This window comes from Salmo salar, chromosome ssa11 (genome assembly GCF_905237065.1).
Source record: "Salmo salar chromosome ssa11, Ssal_v3.1, whole genome shotgun sequence".
In the NCBI taxonomy this organism is placed as follows: Eukaryota; Metazoa; Chordata; class Actinopteri; order Salmoniformes; family Salmonidae; genus Salmo; species Salmo salar.
The window spans coordinates 101,825,352-101,845,930 of NC_059452.1; the positions used below are offsets into that span (position 1 = coordinate 101,825,352).

Consider the following 20,579-nt stretch of genomic DNA (forward strand, 5'->3'; position numbering starts at 1 on the left):
AGAACACAGACTGTCTGATAGAACACAAACAGACAGTCTGATAGAACACAGACAGTCTGATAGAACACAGACAGTCTGATAGAACACAGACATACAGTCTGATAGAACACAGACATACAGTCTGATAGAACACAGACAGACAGTCTGATAGAACACAGACAGACAGTCTGATAGAACACATACAGTCTGATAGAACACAGACCGTCTGATAGAACACAGACAGTCTGATAGAACACAGACCGTCTGATAGAACACAGACCGTCTGATAGAACACAGACATACAGTCTGATAGAACACAGACAGACAGTCTGATAGAACACAGACAGTCTGATAGAACACAGACCGTCTGATAGAACACAGACAGACAGTCTGATAGAACACAGACAGTCTGATAGAACACAGACATACAGTCTGATAGAACACAGACAGTCTGATAGAACACAGACATACAGTCTGATAGAACACAGACAGACAGTCTGATAGAACACAGACAGACAGTCTGATAGAACACAGACATACAGTCTGATAGAACACAGACAGACAGTCTGATAGAACACAGACAGACAGTCTGATAGAACACAGACCGTCTGATAGAACACAGACCGTCTGATAGAACACAGACATACAGTCTGATAGAACACAGACCGTCTGATAGAACACAGACAGTCTGATAGAACACAGACCGTCTGATAGAACACAGACCGTCTGATAGAACACAGACCGTCTGATAGAACACAGACATACAGTCTGATAGAACACAGACAGTCTGATAGAACACAGACAGTCTGATAGAACACAGACAGTCTGATAGAACACAGACAGACAGTCTGATAGAACACAGACAGACAGTCTGATAGAACACAGACAGACAGTCTGATAGAACACAGACAGACAGTCTGATAGAACACAGACAGTCTGATAGAACACAGACCGTCTGATAGAACACAGACCGTCTGATAGAACACAGACCGTCTGATAGAACACAGACATACAGTCTGATAGAACACAGACCGTCTGATAGAACACAGACCGTCTGATAGAACACAGACATACAGTCTGATTGAACACAGACAGACAGTCTGATAGAACACAGACAGTCTGATAGAACACAGACCGTCTGATAGAACACAGACAGTCTGATAGAACACAGACAGTCTGATAGAACACAGACAGTCTGATAGAACACAGACAGACAGTCTGATAGAACACAGACAGACAGTCTGATAGAACACAGACCGTCTGATAGAACACAGACAGACAGTCTGATAGAACACACACAGACAGTCTGATAGAACACAGACAGTCTGATAGAACACAGACAGTCTGATAGAACACAGACAGACAGTCTGATAGAACACACACAGACAGTCTGATAGAACACAGACAGTCTGATAGAACACAGACAGTCTGATAGAACACAGACATACAGTCTGATAGAACATAGACAGACAGTCTGATAGAACACACACAGACCGTCTGATAGAACACAGACAGTCTGATAGAACACAGACCGTCTGATAGAACACAGACCGTCTGATAGAACACAGACCGTCTGATAGAACACAGACAGTCTGATAGAACACAGACCGTCTGATAGAACACAGACCGTCTGATAGAACACAGACCGTCTGATAGAACACAGACAGTCTGATAGAACACAGACAGTCTGATAGAACACAGACCGTCTGATAGAACACAGACATACAGTCAGTCATATGCTCTTTAGGGGTCAGAGAATGGCCAGTTCAGTAAAGAGAATGGCACACACACACACACACACACACACACACACACACACACACACACACACACACACACGAGCTCTGTTGAAAGTAAGTCAGCATACCACACACATGTTCCTCAGCCAGCCAGCGTGTTGCCATGCGTGCAGACGACAGTTTAATCTATGGTTGAATTAATTAACAGTAATTGTTTGGATGCAACCCAAACCTGTTGTTTTCCATCATTAAATGTTTGTATAAATCTGTCTGTGTGTGGTGGGGGTGTGTGGTGGGGTATGGGGGTGGGGGGTGGGGGTGGGGGTGGGGTATGCAGTGTGTGTGTTTTGGTCTGCCTTCATCTGGCTTCCAGCCGGAAACTCAGCATTAATCCCTTAACGAGGGGAACTCGTAACTTCATACAATCCGGCAACACAGTAGAGTACAGTTCCATCCCAGTGTTATAGCATCACTACAACCTAGTTAAACATCACATAGTTAACAGGATAGTTAACAGTGACTAAACAAGATGGCTCCCATACCAACACCCTCTAACTTTTAACCAACACACCATTTAATTAACCAACCAAACAGCTAACCAACCAGCTAACCAACCAGCTAACCAACCAACCAACCAACCCACCAACCAACCAGCTAACCAACCAACCAACCAACCAACCAGCTAACCAACCAACCAACCAACCAACCAACCAACCAACCAACCAGCTAACCAACCAACCAACCCACCAACCAACCCACCAACCAACCCACCAACCAACCAACCAGCTAACCAACCCACCAACCAACCAACCAGCTAACCAACCAACCCACCAACCAACCAACCAGCTAACCAACCAACCAACCAACCAGCCAATCACCCAACCAGCCAATCAGCTAACCAACAAAACAACCAACCAACCAGCCAACCAGCTAACCAACCAGCTAACCAACAAAACAACCAACCAACCAGCCAACCAACCAACCAGCTAACCAACCAGCTAACCAACCAGCTAACCAACCAACCAACCAACCAACCAACCAACCAACCAACCAACCAACCAACCAACCAACCAACCAACCAACCAGCTAACCAACCAACCAGCCAACCAACCAACCAACCAGCCAACCAACCAGCTAACCAACCAACCAGCCAACCAACCAGCTAACCAGCTAACCAACCAGCTAACCAACCAGCTAACCAACCAACCAGCTAACCAACCAACCAGCTAACCAGCTAACCAACCAGCTAACCAACCAGCTAACCAACCAACCAGCTGACCAACCAACCAGCTAACCAGCTAACCAACCAGCTAACCAACCAGCTAACCAACCAACCAGCTAACCAACCAACCAGCTAACCAGCTAACCAACCAGCTAACCAACCAGCTAACCAACCAACCAGCTAACCAACCAACCAGCTAACCAGCTAACCAACCAGCTAACCAACCAGCTAACCAACCAACCAGCTAACCAACCAACCAGCTAACCAACCAACCAGCTAACCAGCTAACCAACCAGCTAACCAACCAGCTAACCAACCAACCAACCAACCAACCAACCAGCTACAATCCGGCAACACAGTAGAGTACAGTTCCATCCCAGTGTTATAGCGTCACTACAACCTAGTTAAACATCACATAGTTAACAGGATAGTTAACAGTGACTAAACAAGATGGCTCCCATACCAACACCCTCTAACTTTTAACCAACACACCATTTAATTAACCAACCAAACAGCTAACCAACCAGCTAACCAACCAGCTAACCAACCAACCAACCAACCCACCAACCAACCAGCTAACCAACCAACCAACCAACCAGCTAACCAACCAACCAACCAACCAACCAACCAACCAACCAGCTAACCAACCAACCAACCCACCAACCAACCCACCAACCAACCCACCAACCAACCAACCAGCTAACCAACCCACCAACCAACCAACCAGCTAACCAACCAACCCACCAACCAACCAACCAGCTAACCAACCAACCAACCAACCAGCCAATCACCCAACCAGCCAATCAGCTAACCAACAAAACAACCAACCAACCAGCCAACCAGCTAACCAACCAGCTAACCAACAAAACAACCAACCAACCAGCCAACCAACCAACCAGCTAACCAACCAGCTAACCAACCAGCTAACCAACCAACCAACCAACCAACCAACCAACCAACCAACCAACCAACCAACCAACCAACCAGCTAACCAACCAACCAGCCAACCAACCAACCAACCAGCCAACCAACCAGCTAACCAACCAACCAGCCAACCAACCAGCTAACCAGCTAACCAACCAGCTAACCAACCAGCTAACCAACCAACCAGCTAACCAACCAACCAGCTAACCAGCTAACCAACCAGCTAACCAACCAGCTAACCAACCAACCAGCTGACCAACCAACCAGCTAACCAACCAACCAACCAACCAACCAACCAACCAACCAACCAACCAACCAGCTACAATCCGGCAACACAGTAGAGTACAGTTCCATCCCAGTGTTATAGCATCACTACAACCTAGTTAAACATCACATAGTTAACAGGATAGTTAACAGTGACTAAACAAGATGGCTCCCATACCAACAGCCTCTAACTTTTAACCAACACACCATTTAATTAACCAACCAACCAGCTAACCAACCAGCTAACCAACCAACCAACCAACCCACCAACCAACCAGCTAACCAACCAACCAACCAACCAACCAGCTAACCAACCAACCAACCAACCAACCAGCTAACCAACCAACCAACCCACCAACCAACCCACCAACCAACCCACCAACCAACCAACCAGCTAACCAACCCACCAACCAACCAACCAGCTAACCAACCAACCCACCAACCAACCAACCAGCTAACCAACCAACCAACCAACCAGCCAATCACCCAACCAGCCAATCAGCTAACCAACAAAACAACCAACCAACCAGCCAACCAGCTAACCAACCAGCTAACCAACAAAACAACCAACCAACCAGCCAACCAACCAACCAGCTAACCAACCAGCTAACCAACCAGCTAACCAACCAACCAACCAACCAACCAACCAACCAACCAACCAACCAGCTAACCAACCAACCAGCCAACCAACCAACCAACCAGCCAACCAACCAGCTAACCAACCAACCAGCCAACCAACCAGCTAACCAGCTAACCAACCAGCTAACCAACCAGCTAACCAACCAGCTAACCAACCAACCAGCTAACCAGCTAACCAACCAGCTAACCAACCAGCTAACCAACCAACCAGCTGACCAACCAACCAGCTAACCAACCAACCAACCAACCAACCAACCAACCAACCAACCAACCAACCAACCAGCTACAATCCGGCAACACAGTAGAGTACAGTTCCATCCCAGTGTTATAGCATCACTACAACCTAGTTAAACATCACATAGTTAACAGGATAGTTAACAGTGACTAAACAAGATGGCTCCCATACCAACACCCTCTAACTTTTAACCAACACACCATTTAATTAACCAACCAAACAGCTAACCAACCAGCTAACCAACAAAACAACCAACCAACCAGCCAACCAGCCAACCAGCTAACCAACCAGCCAACCAGCTAACCAACCAACCAACCAGCTAACCAACCAACCAACCAACCAATCCGCTAACCAACCAGCTAACCAACCAACCAACCAACCAAGCAACCAGCTAACCAACCAACCAGCTAACCAACCAATCCGCTAACCAACCAGCTAACCAACCAACCAACCAGCTAACCAACCAACCAACAAGCTAACCAACCAACCAGCTAACTAACCAACCAGCTAACCAACCAGCTAACCAAACAACCAAACAATCAACTAACTAACAGCAACAATCTTCAGGAACCCCTAATTGTTTGAAACAATCTTTATCTGGGCAAATCTGTCAACCCAGCACATCAGCAGCAATGCAAATCAAGAACGCTCAGCATTTCAGGTTCTCCTCCATCAAATACATATGTTTCTGAGGACCGACCTGGCAACCTACCTGGCAGACAAGCAGTAAATAAACCTGAAAAATGCTGAACTACATGCTTGGCTTGGCTGTTGGCAGGTTAGCTTTACTTAAGTTAATCAATCAAATTTGATTTGTTTAGCACTTTTATAAATGCATTTGTCATAATGTGCTTAGCCCACAGCAACCCAGGCCTAAATCCCTTATAGAGCTTACATGAAGGAAACAAACATAGAAAGACTGATAGACCTCTTATCTCAAACTTCTTAATCTAAGAGAATCACACAGACAGTCCTTTCTGTGTCCCCTGGCCTACCCTGTACCCTCCACACAAAGGACAGTCCTCTCTGTTGCCCCTGGCCTACCCTGTACCCTCCACACAAAGGACAGTCCTCTCTGTGTCCCCTGGCCTACCCTGTACCCTCCACACAAAGGACAGTCCTCTCTGTTGCCCCTGGCCTACCCTGTACCCTCCACACAAAGGACAGTCCTCTCTGTGTCCCCTGGCCTACCCTGTACCCTCCACACAAAGGACAGTCCTCTCTGTGTCCCCTGGCCTACCCTGTACCCTCCACACAAAGGACAGTCCTCTCTGTGTCTCCTGGCCTACCCTGTACCCTCCACACAAAGGACAGTCCTCTCTGTGTCTCCTGGCCTACCCTGTACCCTCCACACAAAGGACAGTCCTGTCAGCTGTTAATACAGAGATATACTACAATACTTAATATCACTCAGTCTGTCAGCTGTTAATACAGAGATATACTACAATACTTAATATCACTCAGTCTGTCAGCTGTTAATACAGAGATATACTACAATACTTAATATCACTCAGCCTGTCAGCTGTTAATACAGAGATATACTACAATACTTAATATCACTCAGTCTGTCAGCTGTTAATACAGAGATATACTACAATACTTAATATCACTCAGTCTGTCAGCTGTTAATACAGAGATATACTACAATACTTAATATCACTCAGCCTGTCAGCTGTTAATACAGAGATATACTACAATACTTAATATCACTCAGCCTGTCAGCTGTTAATACAGAGATATACTACAATACTTAATATCACTCAGCCTGTCAGCTGTTAATACAGAGATATACTACAATACTTAATATCACTCAGCCTGTCAGCTGTTAATACAGATATATACTACAATACTTAATATCACTCAGCCTGTCAGCTGTTAATACAGAGATATACTACAATACTTAATATCACTCAGCCTGTCAGCTGTTAATACAGAGATATACTACAATACTTAATATCACTCAGCCTGTCAGCTGTTAATACAGCCTTTTATTTGTCCATTCCTCTCCTCTCCTCTCCTCTCTCTATGATCTGTCCATTCCTCTCCTCTCCTCCCCTCTCTCTATGATCTGTCCATTCCTCTCCTCCCCTCTATGATCTGTCCATTCCTCTCCTCCTCTCTCTATGATCTGTCCATTCCTCTCCTCCCCTCTCTCTATGATCTGTCCATTCCTCTCCTCTCCTCTATGATCTGTCCATTCCTCTCCTCCCCTCTCTCTATGATCTGTCCATTCCTCTCCTCCCCTCTCTATGATCTGTCCATTCCTCTCCTCTCTCTATGATCTGTCCATTCCTCTCTCCCCTTTCTTCATGATCTGCCCATTCCTCTCCTGTCCTCTCCTCTCTCTATGATCTGTCCATTCCTTTACATTTTAGTCATTTAGCAGACACTCTTATCCAGAGCGACTTACAGTAGTGAATGCATACATTTCATACATTTTTTTTCTGTGCTGGTCCCCCGTGGGAATCGAACCCACAACCCTGGCGTTGCAAACCCCATGCCCTACCAACTGAGCTATAGGGAAGGCATTCCTCTCCTCCCCTCTCTATGGTCTGTCCGTTCCTCTCCTCCCCTCTCTATGGTCTGTCCATTCCTCTCCTCCCCTCTCTCTATGGTTTTCACTTCCTCTCTCCCTCTCTCTCTCCCCCTTTCTTCATGATCTGTCCATTCATCTCTTCCTCTCTTCCCCCTTCATAAGTCCTGCCCCTCTGTTCTTCCATAACGAGTAGAGTTTTTTCCGAAAGCCAGGCTTTTCCCAGAGCTGGGTTTTCCACTCCCGGAATCTTATCTGGATTCTAATGAAGAGTTATGATAAAGGTTTTCATGAAGGACTGATGTGGGATGCTCTGTTTCTGTGTGTGTGTGCGTGCGTGTGTGTGTGGGGAGAAGGTAGGAACGAAGCAAGGGAGAGGGAAGGAGAAGGAAGGACAGGAGCGAGGGAGAGGGAAGGAGGAGGAAGGAGAGGAGCGAGGGAGAAGGAAGGAGAGGAGCGAGGGAGAGGGGGGGAGGAGGAAGGACAGGAGCGAGGGAGAGGGAAGGAGAAGGAAGGACAGGAGCGAGGGAGAGGGAAGGAGAAGGAAGGACAGGAGCGAGGGAGAGGGAAGGAGGAGGAAGGAGAGGAGCGAGGGAGAAGGAAGGAGAGGAGCGAGGGAGAGGGGGGGAGGAGGAAGGAGGAAGGACAGGAGCGAGGGAGAGGGAAGGAGAAGGAAGGACAGGAGCGAGGGAGAGGGAAGGAGAAGGAAGGACAGGAGCGAGGGAGAGGGAAGGAGAAGGAAGGAGAGGAGCGTGGGAGAGGGAGGGAGGAGGAAGGAGAGGGCTAGACTAACAAAGCAATAGAAGGACAGCACAGAAATGAAGTGTTTGAATTTGTTTGTTATGAGTATTCTTCTGTTCCATCTTCCATGGACGTACCCTCTTCTCACATCTCTCTCTGCCCACTCAGAGTGCTCCTGCACTGGGAAGGATGATAAGCAGAGGCCTGGTCCACGACCACAATACCTCCAGGCCTTCAACCAGACCCCCAGAGAGCAGCGTGTCCAGCTCCAGACGAAGTTCTCGCCCCCTGGCCCGCAGCAGACCCCTAATCCGCTCCTCCCTCCACTCCCCCTCACACCTCCACTACAGACGGAGAAGTGTAAGACATGTCATGATACTGTGTGTGTGTGTGTGCGTGTGTGTGTGCGTGTGTGTGTGTGCGCGTGTGTGTGCGTGTGTGTGTGTGTGTGTGTGTGTGTGTGTGTGTGTGTGTGTGTGTGTGTGTGTGTGTGTGTGTGTGTGTGTGTGTGTGTGTGTGTGTGTGTGTGTGTGTGTGTGTGTGTGTGAGGGAGAGAGAGAGACATGTGTTTCTTTGGGTGTATGTTCCAGTGCTTGAGAGAGAGAGAAAGATCTTTGACTATGTACAGACTCTGTGAGCATAGCCCTGCTATTGAGAGAGGCCACCGTAGGCAGACCTGGCTCTCAAAACTACCCACAAAAAGAGGTGTAAACTGAGCTGCACTTCCTAACCTCCTGCCAAATGTACGACCATATTAGAGACACATACAGCTCTGGAAAACATTAAGAGTCCTCTGCTAAATGCTCAGTTTCTCTGGTTTTACTATTTAAAGGTATGTGTTTGGGTAAAATGTACATTTTGGTTTTATTCTATAAACTACTGATAACATTTCTCCCAACATCCAAATAGAAATATTGTAATTTAGAGCATTTATTTGCAGAAAATGAAAAAAAATTCAAATAAGATGCAGTGTTGTCAGAACTCGAATAATGCAAAGAAAATACGTTCATATTTATTTTTAAACAACACAATACTAATGTTTTAACTTAGGAAGAGTTCAGAAATCAATATTTGGTGGAATAACCCTGATTTTCAATCACAGCTTTCATGCGTCTTGGCATGCCCTCCACCAGTCTTTCACATTGATGTTGGATGACTTTATGACGCTCCTGGCTTTGTTTGATGGCTTGTGACCATCCAACTTCCTCTTGATCACATTCCAGAGGTGTTCAATGGGGTTCAGGTCTGGAGATTGGGCTGGCCAGGACAGGGTCTTGATCTGGTGGTCCTCCATCCACACCTTGATTGACCTGGCTGTGTGACATGGAGCATTGTCCTGCTGGAAAAAACCAATCCTCCAAGCTAGTTTTCTTCCAGGACAACCTTGTACGTGGCTTGATACATGCGTCCTTCACAAAGACAAATCTGCCTTATTCCAGCCTTGCTGAAGAACCCCCACATCATCACCGATCCCCCAACAAATGTCACAGTGGGTGGAGACACTGTGACTTGTAGTCCTCTCCAGGTCTAGTATCCTCTATAACTTGTAGTCCTCTCCAGGTCTAGTATCCTCTATGACTTGTAGGCCTCTCCAGGTCTAGTATCCTCTATGACTTGTAGTCCTCTCCAGGTCTAGTATCCACTATGACTTGTACTCCTCTCCAAGTCTAGTATCCACTATGACTTGTAGTTCTCTCCAGGTCTAGTATCCTCTGTGACTTGTAGTCCTGTCCAGGTCTAGTATCCACTATGACTTGTAGTCCTCTCCAGGTCTAGTATCCACTATGACTTGTAGTCCTCTCCAGGTCTAGTATCCATTATGACTTGTAGTTCTCTCCAGGTCTAGTATCCACTATGACTTGTAGTCCTCTCCAGGTCTAGTATCCACTGTGACTTGTAGTCCTCTCCAGGTCTAGTATCCACTGTGGCTTGTAGTCCTCTCCAGGTCTAGTATCCACTGTGACTTGTAGTCCTCTCCAGGTCTCACCACCCACTGCGACTTGTAGTCCTCTCCAGGTCTAGTATCCACTATGACTTGTAGTCCTCTCCAGGTCTAGTATCCACTATGACTTGTAGTCCTCTCCAGGTCTAGTATCCATTATGACTTGTAGTTCTCTCCAGGTCTAGTATCCACTATGACTTGTAGTCCTCTCCAGGTCTAGTATCCACTGTGACTTGTAGTCCTCTCCAGGTCTAGTATCCACTGTGGCTTGTAGTCCTCTCCAGGTCTAGTATCCACTGTGACTTGTAGTCCTCTCCAGGTCTCACCACCCACTGCGACTTGTAGTCCTCTCCAGGTCTAGTATCCACTATGACTTGTAGTCCTCTCTAGGTCTAGTATCCACTATGACTTGTAGTCCTCTCCAGGTCTAGTATCCACTATGACTTGTAGTCCTCTCCAGGTCTAGTATCCTCTATGACTTGTAGTCCTCTCCAGGTCTAGTATCCACTGTGACTTGTAGGCCTCTCCAGGTCTAGTATCCTCTATGACTTGTAGTCCTCTCCAGGTCTAGTATCCTCTATGACTTGTAGTCCTCTCCAGGTCTAGTATCCACTATGACTTGTAGTCCTCTCCAGGTCTAGTATCCTCTATGACTTGTAGTCCTCTCCAGGTCTAGTATCCTCTATGACTTGTAGTCCTCTCCAGGTCTAGTATCCACTATGACTTGTAGTCCTCTCCAGGTCTAGTATCCACTATGACTTGTAGTCCTCTCCAGGTCTAGTATCCTCTATGACTTGTAGTCCTCTCCAGGTCTAGTATCCACTATGACTTGTAGTCCTCTCCAGGTCTAGTATCCACTATGACTTGTAGTCCTCTCCAGGTCTAGTATCCATTATGACTTGTAGTTCTCTCCAGGTCTAGTATCCACTATGACTTGTAGTCCTCTCCAGGTCTAGTATCCACTGTGACTTGTAGTCCTCTCCAGGTCTAGTATCCACTGTGGCTTGTAGTCCTCTCCAGGTCTAGTATCCACTGTGACTTGTAGTCCTCTCCAGGTCTCACCACCCACTGCGACTTGTAGTCCTCTCCAGGTCTAGTATCCACTATGACTTGTAGTCCTCTCCAGGTCTAGTATCCTCTATGACTTGTAGTCCTCTCCAGGTCTAGTATCCACTATGACTTGTAGTCCTCTCCAGGTCTAGTATCCTCTATGACTTGTAGTCCTCTCCAGGTCTAGTATCCTCTATGACTTGTAGTCCTCTCCAGGTCTAGTATCCTCTATGACTTGTAGTCCTCTCCAGGTCTAGTATCCTCTATGACTTGTAGTCCTCTCCAGGTCTAGTATCCTCTATGACTTGTAGTCCTCTCCAGGTCTAGTATCCTCTATGACTTGTAGTCCTCTCCAGGTCTAGTATCCACTATGACTTGTAGTCCTCTCCAGGTCTAGTATCCACTATGACTTGTAGTCCTCTCCAGGTCTAGTATCCACTATGACTTGTAGTCCTCTCCAGGTCTAGTATCCACTATGACTTGTAGTCCTCTCCAGGTCTAGTATCCACTGTGACTTGTAGTCCTCTCCAGGTCTAGTATCCACTATGACTTGTAGTCCTCTCCAGGTCTAGTATCCTCTATGACTTGTAGTCCTCTCCAGGTCTAGTATCCACTATGACTTGTAGTCCTCTCCAGGTCTAGTATCCACTGTGACTTGTAGTTCTCTCCAGGTCTAGTATCCACTATGACTTGTAGTCCTCTCCAGGTCTAGTATCCTCTATGACTTGTAGTCCTCTCCAGGTCTAGTATCCACTATGACTTGTAGTCCTCTCCAGGTCTAGTATCCACTGTGACTTGTAGTCCCCTCCAGGTCTAGTATCCACTATGACTTGTAGTCCTCTCCAGGTCTAGTATCCACTATGACTTGTAGTCCTCTCCAGGTCTAGTATCCACTATGACTTGTAGTCCTCTCCAGGTCTAGTATCCACTATGACTTGTAGTCCTCTCCAGGTCTAGTATCCTCTATGACTTGTAGTCCTCTCCAGGTCTAGTATCCACTATGACTTGTAGTCCTCTCCAGGTCTAGTATCCACTATGACTTGTAGTCCTCTCCAGGTCTAGTATCCTCTATGACTTGTAGTCCTCTCCAGGTCTAGTATCCACTGTGACTTGTAGTCCTCTCCAGGTCTAGTATCCACTATGACTTGTAGTCCTCTCCAGGTCTAGTATCCACTATGACTTGTAGTCCTCTCCAGGTCTAGTATCCACTGTGACTTGTAGTCCTCTCCAGGTCTCACCACCCACTGCGACTTGTAGTCCTCTCCAGGTCTAGTATCCACTATGACTTGTAGTCCTCTCCAGGTCTAGTATCCTCTATGACTTGTAGTCCTCTCCAGGTCTAGTATCCTCTATGACTTGTAGTCCTCTCCAGGTCTAGTATCCACTATGACTTGTAGTCCTCTCCAGGTCTAGTATCCTCTATGACTTGTAGTCCTCTCCAGGTCTAGTATCCTCTATGACTTGTAGTCCTCTCCAGGTCTAGTATCCTCTATGACTTGTAGTCCTCTCCAGGTCTAGTATCCACTATGACTTGTAGTCCTCTCCAGGTCTAGTATCCACTATGACTTGTAGTCCTCTCCAGGTCTAGTATCCACTGTGACTTGTAGTCCTCTCCAGGTCTCACCACCCACTGCGACTTGTAGTCCTCTCCAGGTCTAGTATCCACTATGACTTGTAGTCCTCTCCAGGTCTAGTATCCTCTATGACTTGTAGTCCTCTCCAGGTCTAGTATCCACTATGACTTGTAGTCCTCTCCAGGTCTAGTATCCACTATGACTTGTAGTCCTCTCCAGGTCTAGTATCCTCTATGACTTGTAGTCCTCTCCAGGTCTAGTATCCTCTATGACTTGTAGTCCTCTCCAGGTCTAGTATCCTCTATGACTTGTAGTCCTCTCCAGGTCTAGTATCCTCTATGACTTGTAGTCCTCTCCAGGTCTAGTATCCTCTATGACTTGTAGTCCTCTCCAGGTCTAGTATCCTCTATGACTTGTAGTCCTCTCCAGGTCTAGTATCCACTATGACTTGTAGTTCTCTCCAGGTCTAGTATCCACTATGACTTGTAGTCCTCTCCAGGTCTAGTATCCACTATGACTTGTAGTCCTCTCCAGGTCTAGTATCCACTATGACTTGTAGTCCTCTCCAGGTCTAGTATCCACTGTGACTTGTAGTCCTCTCCAGGTCTAGTATCCTCTATGACTTGTAGTCCTCTCCAGGTCTAGTATCCTCTATGACTTGTAGTCCTCTCCAGGTCTAGTATCCACTATGACTTGTAGTCCTCTCCAGGTCTAGTATCCACTGTGACTTGTAGTTCTCTCCAGGTCTAGTATCCACTATGACTTGTAGTCCTCTCCAGGTCTAGTATCCTCTATGACTTGTAGTCCTCTCCAGGTCTAGTATCCACTATGACTTGTAGTCCTCTCCAGGTCTAGTATCCACTGTGACTTGTAGTCCCCTCCAGGTCTAGTATCCACTATGACTTGTAGTCCTCTCCAGGTCTAGTATCCACTATGACTTGTAGTCCTCTCCAGGTCTAGTATCCACTATGACTTGTAGTCCTCTCCAGGTCTAGTATCCACTATGACTTGTAGTCCTCTCCAGGTCTAGTATCCTCTATGACTTGTAGTCCTCTCCAGGTCTAGTATCCACTATGACTTGTAGTCCTCTCCAGGTCTAGTATCCACTATGACTTGTAGTCCTCTCCAGGTCTAGTATCCTCTATGACTTGTAGTCCTCTCCAGGTCTAGTATCCACTATGACTTGTAGTCCTCTCCAGGTCTAGTATCCACTATGACTTGTAGTCCTCTCCAGGTCTAGTATCCACTATGACTTGTAGTCCTCTCCAGGTCTAGTATCCACTATGACTTGTAGTCCTCTCCAGGTCTAGTATCCACTATGACTTGTAGTCCTCTCCAGGTCTAGTATCCACTATGACTTGTAGTCCTCTCCAGGTCTAGTATCCACTATGACTTGTAGTCCTCTCCAGGTCTAGTATCCACTATGACTTGTAGTCCTCTCCAGGTCTAGTATCCACTATGACTTGTAGTCCTCTCCAGGTCTAGTATCCACTATGACTTGTAGTCCTCTCCAGGTCTAGTATCCACTATGACTTGTAGTCCTCTCCAGGTCTAGTATCCTCTATGACTTGTAGTCCTCTCCAGGTCTAGTATCCTCTATGACTTGTAGTCCTCTCCAGGTCTAGTATCCACTATGACTTGTAGTCCTCTCCAGGTCTAGTATCCACTATGACTTGTAGTCCTCTCCAGGTCTAGTATCCACTATGACTTGTAGTCCTCTCCAGGTCTAGTATCCACTATGACTTGTAGTCCTCTCCAGGTCTAGTATCCACTATGACTTGTAGTCCTCTCCAGGTCTAGTATCCACTATGACTTGTAGTCCTCTCCAGGTCTAGTATCCACTATGACTTGTAGTCCTCTCCAGGTCTAGTATCCACTATGACTTGTAGTCCTCTCCAGGTCTAGTATCCACTGTGACTTGTAGTCCTCTCCAGGTCTAGTATCCACTATGACTTGTAGTCCTCTCCAGGTCTAGTATCCACTATGACTTGTAGTCCTCTCCAGGTCTAGTATCCTCTATGACTTGTAGTCCTCTCCAGGTCTAGTATCCACTATGACTTGTAGTCCTCTCCAGGTCTAGTATCCACTATGACTTGTAGTCCTCTCCAGGTCTAGTATCCACTGTGACTTGTAGTCCTCTCCAGGTCTAGTATCCTCTATGACTTGTAGTCCTCTCCAGGTCTAGTATCCACTATGACTTGTAGTCCTCTCCAGGTCTAGTATCCACTATGACTTGTAGTCCTCTCCAGGTCTAGTATCCTCTATGACTTGTAGTCCTCTCCAGGTCTAGTATCCACTATGACTTGTAGTCCTCTCCAGGTCTAGTATCCACTATGACTTGTAGTCCTCTCCAGGTCTAGTATCCACTATGACTTGTAGTCCTCTCCAGGTCTAGTATCCACTATGACTTGTAGTCCTCTCCAGGTCTAGTATCCACTATGACTTGTAGTCCTCTCCAGGTCTAGTATCCTCTATGACTTGTAGTCCTCTCCAGGTCTAGTATCCTCTATGACTTGTAGTCCTCTCCAGGTCTAGTATCCACTATGACTTGTAGTCCTCTCCAGGTCTAGTATCCACTGTGACTTGTAGTCCTCTCCAGGTCTAGTATCCACTATGACTTGTAGTCCTCTCCAGGTCTAGTATCCACTATGACTTGTAGTCCTCTCCAGGTCTAGTATCCACTATGACTTGTAGTCCTCTCCAGGTCTAGTATCCACTGTGACTTGTAGGCCTCTCCAGGTCTAGTATCCTCTATGACTTGTAGTCCTCTCCAGGTCTAGTATCCACTATGACTTGTAGTCCTCTCCAGGTCTAGTATCCACTATGACTTGTAGTCCTCTCCAGGTCTAGTATCCTCTATGACTTGTAGTCCTCTCCAGGTCTAGTATCCACTATGACTTGTAGTCCTCTCCAGGTCTAGTATCCACTATGACTTGTAGTCCTCTCCAGGTCTAGTATCCTCTATGACTTGTAGTCCTCTCCAGGTCTAGTATCCACTATGACTTGTAGTCCTCTCCAGGTCTAGTATCCACTATGACTTGTAGTCCTCTCCAGGTCTAGTATCCACTATGACTTGTAGTCCTCTCCAGGTCTAGTATCCACTATGACTTGTAGTCCTCTCCAGGTCTAGTATCCACTATGACTTGTAGTCCTCTCCAGGTCTAGTATCCACTATGACTTGTAGTCCTCTCCAGGTCTAGTATCCACTATGACTTGTAGTCCTCTCCAGGTCTAGTATCCACTATGACTTGTAGTCCTCTCCAGGTCTAGTATCCACTATGACTTGTAGTCCTCTCCAGGTCTAGTATCCACTATGACTTGTAGTCCTCTCCAGGTCTAGTATCCACTATGACTTGTAGTCCTCTCCAGGTCTAGTATCCTCTATGACTTGTAGTCCTCTCCAGGTCTAGTATCCACTATGACTTGTAGTCCTCTCCAGGTCTAGTATCCACTATGACTTGTAGTCCTCTCCAGGTCTAGTATCCTCTATGACTTGTAGTCCTCTCCAGGTCTAGTATCCACTATGACTTGTAGTCCTCTCCAGGTCTAGTATCCACTATGACTTGTAGTCCTCTCCAGGTCTAGTATCCACTATGACTTGTAGTCCTCTCCAGGTCTAGTATCCACTATGACTTGTAGTCCTCTCCAGGTCTAGTATCCACTATGACTTGTAGTCCTCTCCAGGTCTAGTATCCTCTATGACTTGTAGTCCTCTCCAGGTCTAGTATCCTCTATGACTTGTAGTCCTCTCCAGGTCTAGTATCCACTATGACTTGTAGTCCTCTCCAGGTCTAGTATCCACTATGACTTGTAGTCCTCTCCAGGTCTAGTATCCTCTATGACTTGTAGTCCTCTCCAGGTCTAGTATCCACTATGACTTGTAGTCCTCTCCAGGTCTAGTATCCACTATGACTTGTAGTCCTCTCCAGGTCTAGTATCCACTGTGACTTGTAGGCCTCTCCAGGTCTAGTATCCTCTATGACTTGTAGTCCTCTCCAGGTCTAGTATCCACTATGACTTGTAGTCCTCTCCAGGTCTAGTATCCACTATGACTTGTAGTCCTCTCCAGGTCTAGTATCCTCTATGACTTGTAGTCCTCTCCAGGTCTAGTATCCACTATGACTTGTAGTCCTCTCCAGGTCTAGTATCCACTATGACTTGTAGTCCTCTCCAGGTCTAGTATCCACTATGACTTGTAGTCCTCTCCAGGTCTAGTATCCACTATGACTTGTAGTCCTCTCCAGGTCTAGTATCCACTATGACTTGTAGTCCTCTCCAGGTCTAGTATCCTCTATGACTTGTAGTCCTCTCCAGGTCTAGTATCCACTATGACTTGTAGTCCTCTCCAGGTCTAGTATCCACTATGACTTGTAGTCCTCTCCAGGTCTAGTATCCACTGTGACTTGTAGTCCTCTCCAGGTCTAGTATCCACTATGACTTGTAGTCCTCTCCAGGTCTAGTATCCACTATGACTTGTAGTCCTCTCCAGGTCTAGTATCCACTATGACTTGTAGTCCTCTCCAGGTCTAGTATCCACTATGACTTGTAGTCCTCTCCAGGTCTAGTATCCACTATGACTTGTAGTCCTCTCCAGGTCTAGTATCCACTGTGACTTGTAGTCCTCTCCAGGTCTAGTATCCTCTATGACTTGTAGTCCTCTCCAGGTCTAGTATCCACTATGACTTGTAGTCCTCTCCAGGTCTAGTATCCACTATGACTTGTAGTCCTCTCCAGGTCTAGTATCCTCTATGACTTGTAGTCCTCTCCAGGTCTAGTATCCACTGTGACTTGTAGTCCTCTCCAGGTCTAGTATCCACTATGACTTGTAGTCCTCTCCAGGTCTAGTATCCACTATGACTTGTAGTCCTCTCCAGGTCTAGTATCCACTATGACTTGTAGTCCTCTCCAGGTCTAGTATCCACTATGACTTGTAGTCCTCTCCAGGTCTAGTATCCACTATGACTTGTAGTCCTCTCCAGGTCTAGTATCCACTATGACTTGTAGTCCTCTCCAGGTCTAGTATCCACTATGACTTGTAGTCCTCTCCAGGTCTAGTATCCACTATGACTTGTAGTCCTCTCCAGGTCTAGTATCCACTATGACTTGTAGTCCTCTCCAGGTCTAGTATCCACTATGACTTGTAGTCCTCTCCAGGTCTAGTATCCACTATGACTTGTAGTCCTCTCCAGGTCTAGTATCCACTATGACTTGTAGTCCTCTCCAGGTCTAGTATCCTCTATGACTTGTAGTCCTCTCCAGGTCTAGTATCCACTATGACTTGTAGTCCTCTCCAGGTCTAGTATCCTCTATGACTTGTAGTCCTCTCCAGGTCTAGTATCCTCTATGACTTGTAGTCCTCTCCAGGTCTAGTATCCACTATGACTTGTAGTCCTCTCCAGGTCTAGTATCCACTATGACTTGTAGTCCTCTCCAGGTCTAGTATCCACTATGACTTGTAGTCCTCTCCAGGTCTAGTATCCACTATGACTTGTAGTCCTCTCCAGGTCTAGTATCCACTATGACTTGTAGTCCTCTCCAGGTCTAGTATCCTCTATGACTTGTAGTCCTCTCCAGGTCTAGTATCCTCTATGACTTGTAGTCCTCTCCAGGTCTAGTATCCACTATGACTTGTAGTCCTCTCCAGGTCTAGTATCCACTGTGACTTGTAGTCCTCTCCAGGTCTAGTATCCACTATGACTTGTAGTCCTCTCCAGGTCTAGTATCCACTATGACTTGTAGTTCTCTCCAGGTCTAGTATCCTCTATGACTTGTAGTCCTCTCCAGGTCTAGTATCCACTATGACTTGTAGTCCTCTCCAGGTCTAGTATCCACTATGACTTGTAGTCCTCTCCAGGTCTAGTATCCACTGTGACTTGTAGGCCTCTCCAGGTCTAGTATCCTCTATGACTTGTAGTCCTCTCCAGGTCTAGTATCCACTATGACTTGTAGTCCTCTCCAGGTCTAGTATCCACTATGACTTGTAGTCCTCTCCAGGTCTAGTATCCTCTATGACTTGTAGTCCTCTCCAGGTCTAGTATCCACTATGACTTGTAGTCCTCTCCAGGTCTAGTATCCATTATGACTTGTAGTCCTCTCCAGGTCTAGTATCCACTATGACTTGTAGTCCTCTCCAGGTCTAGTATCCACTATGACTTGTAGTCCTCTCCAGGTCTAGTATCCACTATGACTTGTAGTCCTCTCCAGGTCTAGTATCCTCTATGACTTGTAGTCCTCTCCAGGTCTAGTATCCTCTATGACTTGTAGTCCTCTCCAGGTCTAGTATCCACTATGACTTGTAGTCCTCTCCAGGTCTAGTATCCACTGTGACTTGTAGTCCTCTCCAGGTCTAGTATCCACTATGACTTGTAGTCCTCTCCAGGTCTAGTATCCACTATGACTTGTAGTTCTCTCCAGGTCTAGTATCCTCTATGACTTGTAGTCCTCTCCAGGTCTAGTATCCACTATGACTTGTAGTCCTCTCCAGGTCTAGTATCCACTATGACTTGTAGTCCTCTCCAGGTCTAGTATCCACTGTGACTTGTAGGCCTCTCCAGGTCTAGTATCCTCTATGACTTGTAGTCCTCTCCAGGTCTAGTATCCACTATGACTTGTAGTCCTCTCCAGGTCTAGTATCCACTATGACTTGTAGTCCTCTCCAGGTCTAGTATCCTCTATGACTTGTAGTCCTCTCCAGGTCTAGTATCCACTGTGACTTGTAGTCCTCTCCAGGTCTAGTATCCATTATGACTTGTAGTCCTCTCCAGGTCTAGTATCCACTATGACTTGTAGTCCTCTCCAGGTCTAGTATCCACTATGACTTGTAGTCCTCTCCAGGTCTAGTATCCACTATGACTTGTAGTCCTCTCCAGGTCTAGTATCCACTATGACTTGTAGTCCTCTCCAGGTCTAGTATCCACTATGACTTGTAGTCCTCTCCAGGTCTAGTATCCACTATGACTTGTAGTCCTCTCCAGGTCTAGTATCCACTATGACTTGTAGTCCTCTCCAGGTCTAGTATCCACTGTGACTTGTAGTCCTCTCCAGGTCTAGTATCCTCTATGACTTGTAGTCCTCTCCAGGTCTAGTATCCTCTATGACTTGTAGTCCTCTCCAGGTCTAGTATCCTCTATGACTTGTAGTCCTCTCCAGGTCTAGTATCCTCTATGACTTGTAGTCCTCTCCAGGTCTAGTATCCTCTATGACTTGTAGTCCTCTCCAGGTCTAGTATCCACTATGACTTGTAGTCCTCTCCAGGTCTAGTATCCACTGTGACTTGTAGTCCTCTCCAGGTCTAGTATCCACTATGACTTGTAGTCCTCTCCAGGTCTAGTATCCACTATGACTTGTAGTTCTCTCCAGGTCTAGTATCCTCTATGACTTGTAGTTCTCTCCAGGTCTAGTATCCACTGTGACTTGTAGTCCTCTCCAGGTGAAATTTGATGGAGGATCGGTGATGATCTGGGGGAAACCCAGAAAACGTGTTTGTGTTTGTGTGTACGTGTTTGTGTTTGTGTGTTTGTGTTTGTGTGTACGTGTTTGTGTGTACGTGTTTGTGTTTGTGTGTTTGTGTTTGTGTGTACGTGTTTGTGTTTGTGTGTTTGTGTTTGTGTGTACGTGTTTGTGTGTACGTGTTTGTGTTTGTGTGTTTGTGTTTGTGTGTACGTGTTTGTGTTTGTGTGTTTGTGTTTGTGTGTACGTGTTTGTGTGTACGTGTTTGTGTTTGTGTGTTTGTGTTTG

The 20,579-nt window shown here is 46.4% G+C and overlaps 1 protein-coding gene across 3 annotated transcripts in view; it reads left to right on the plus strand.

Annotated features, from left to right (window-relative positions):
- Positions 1-20,579, plus strand: part of stard13a (StAR related lipid transfer domain containing 13a) — a 177,410-nt gene that overhangs the window by 11,206 nt on the left and 145,625 nt on the right. For all 3 annotated transcript variants that reach the window (XM_045690197.1, XM_045690196.1, XM_045690198.1), the window contains one exon: positions 8,445-8,636. In XM_045690197.1, the coding sequence (XP_045546153.1) occupies positions 8,445-8,636 (192 nt within the window). The remainder of the gene's footprint in view (positions 1-8,444; positions 8,637-20,579) is intronic.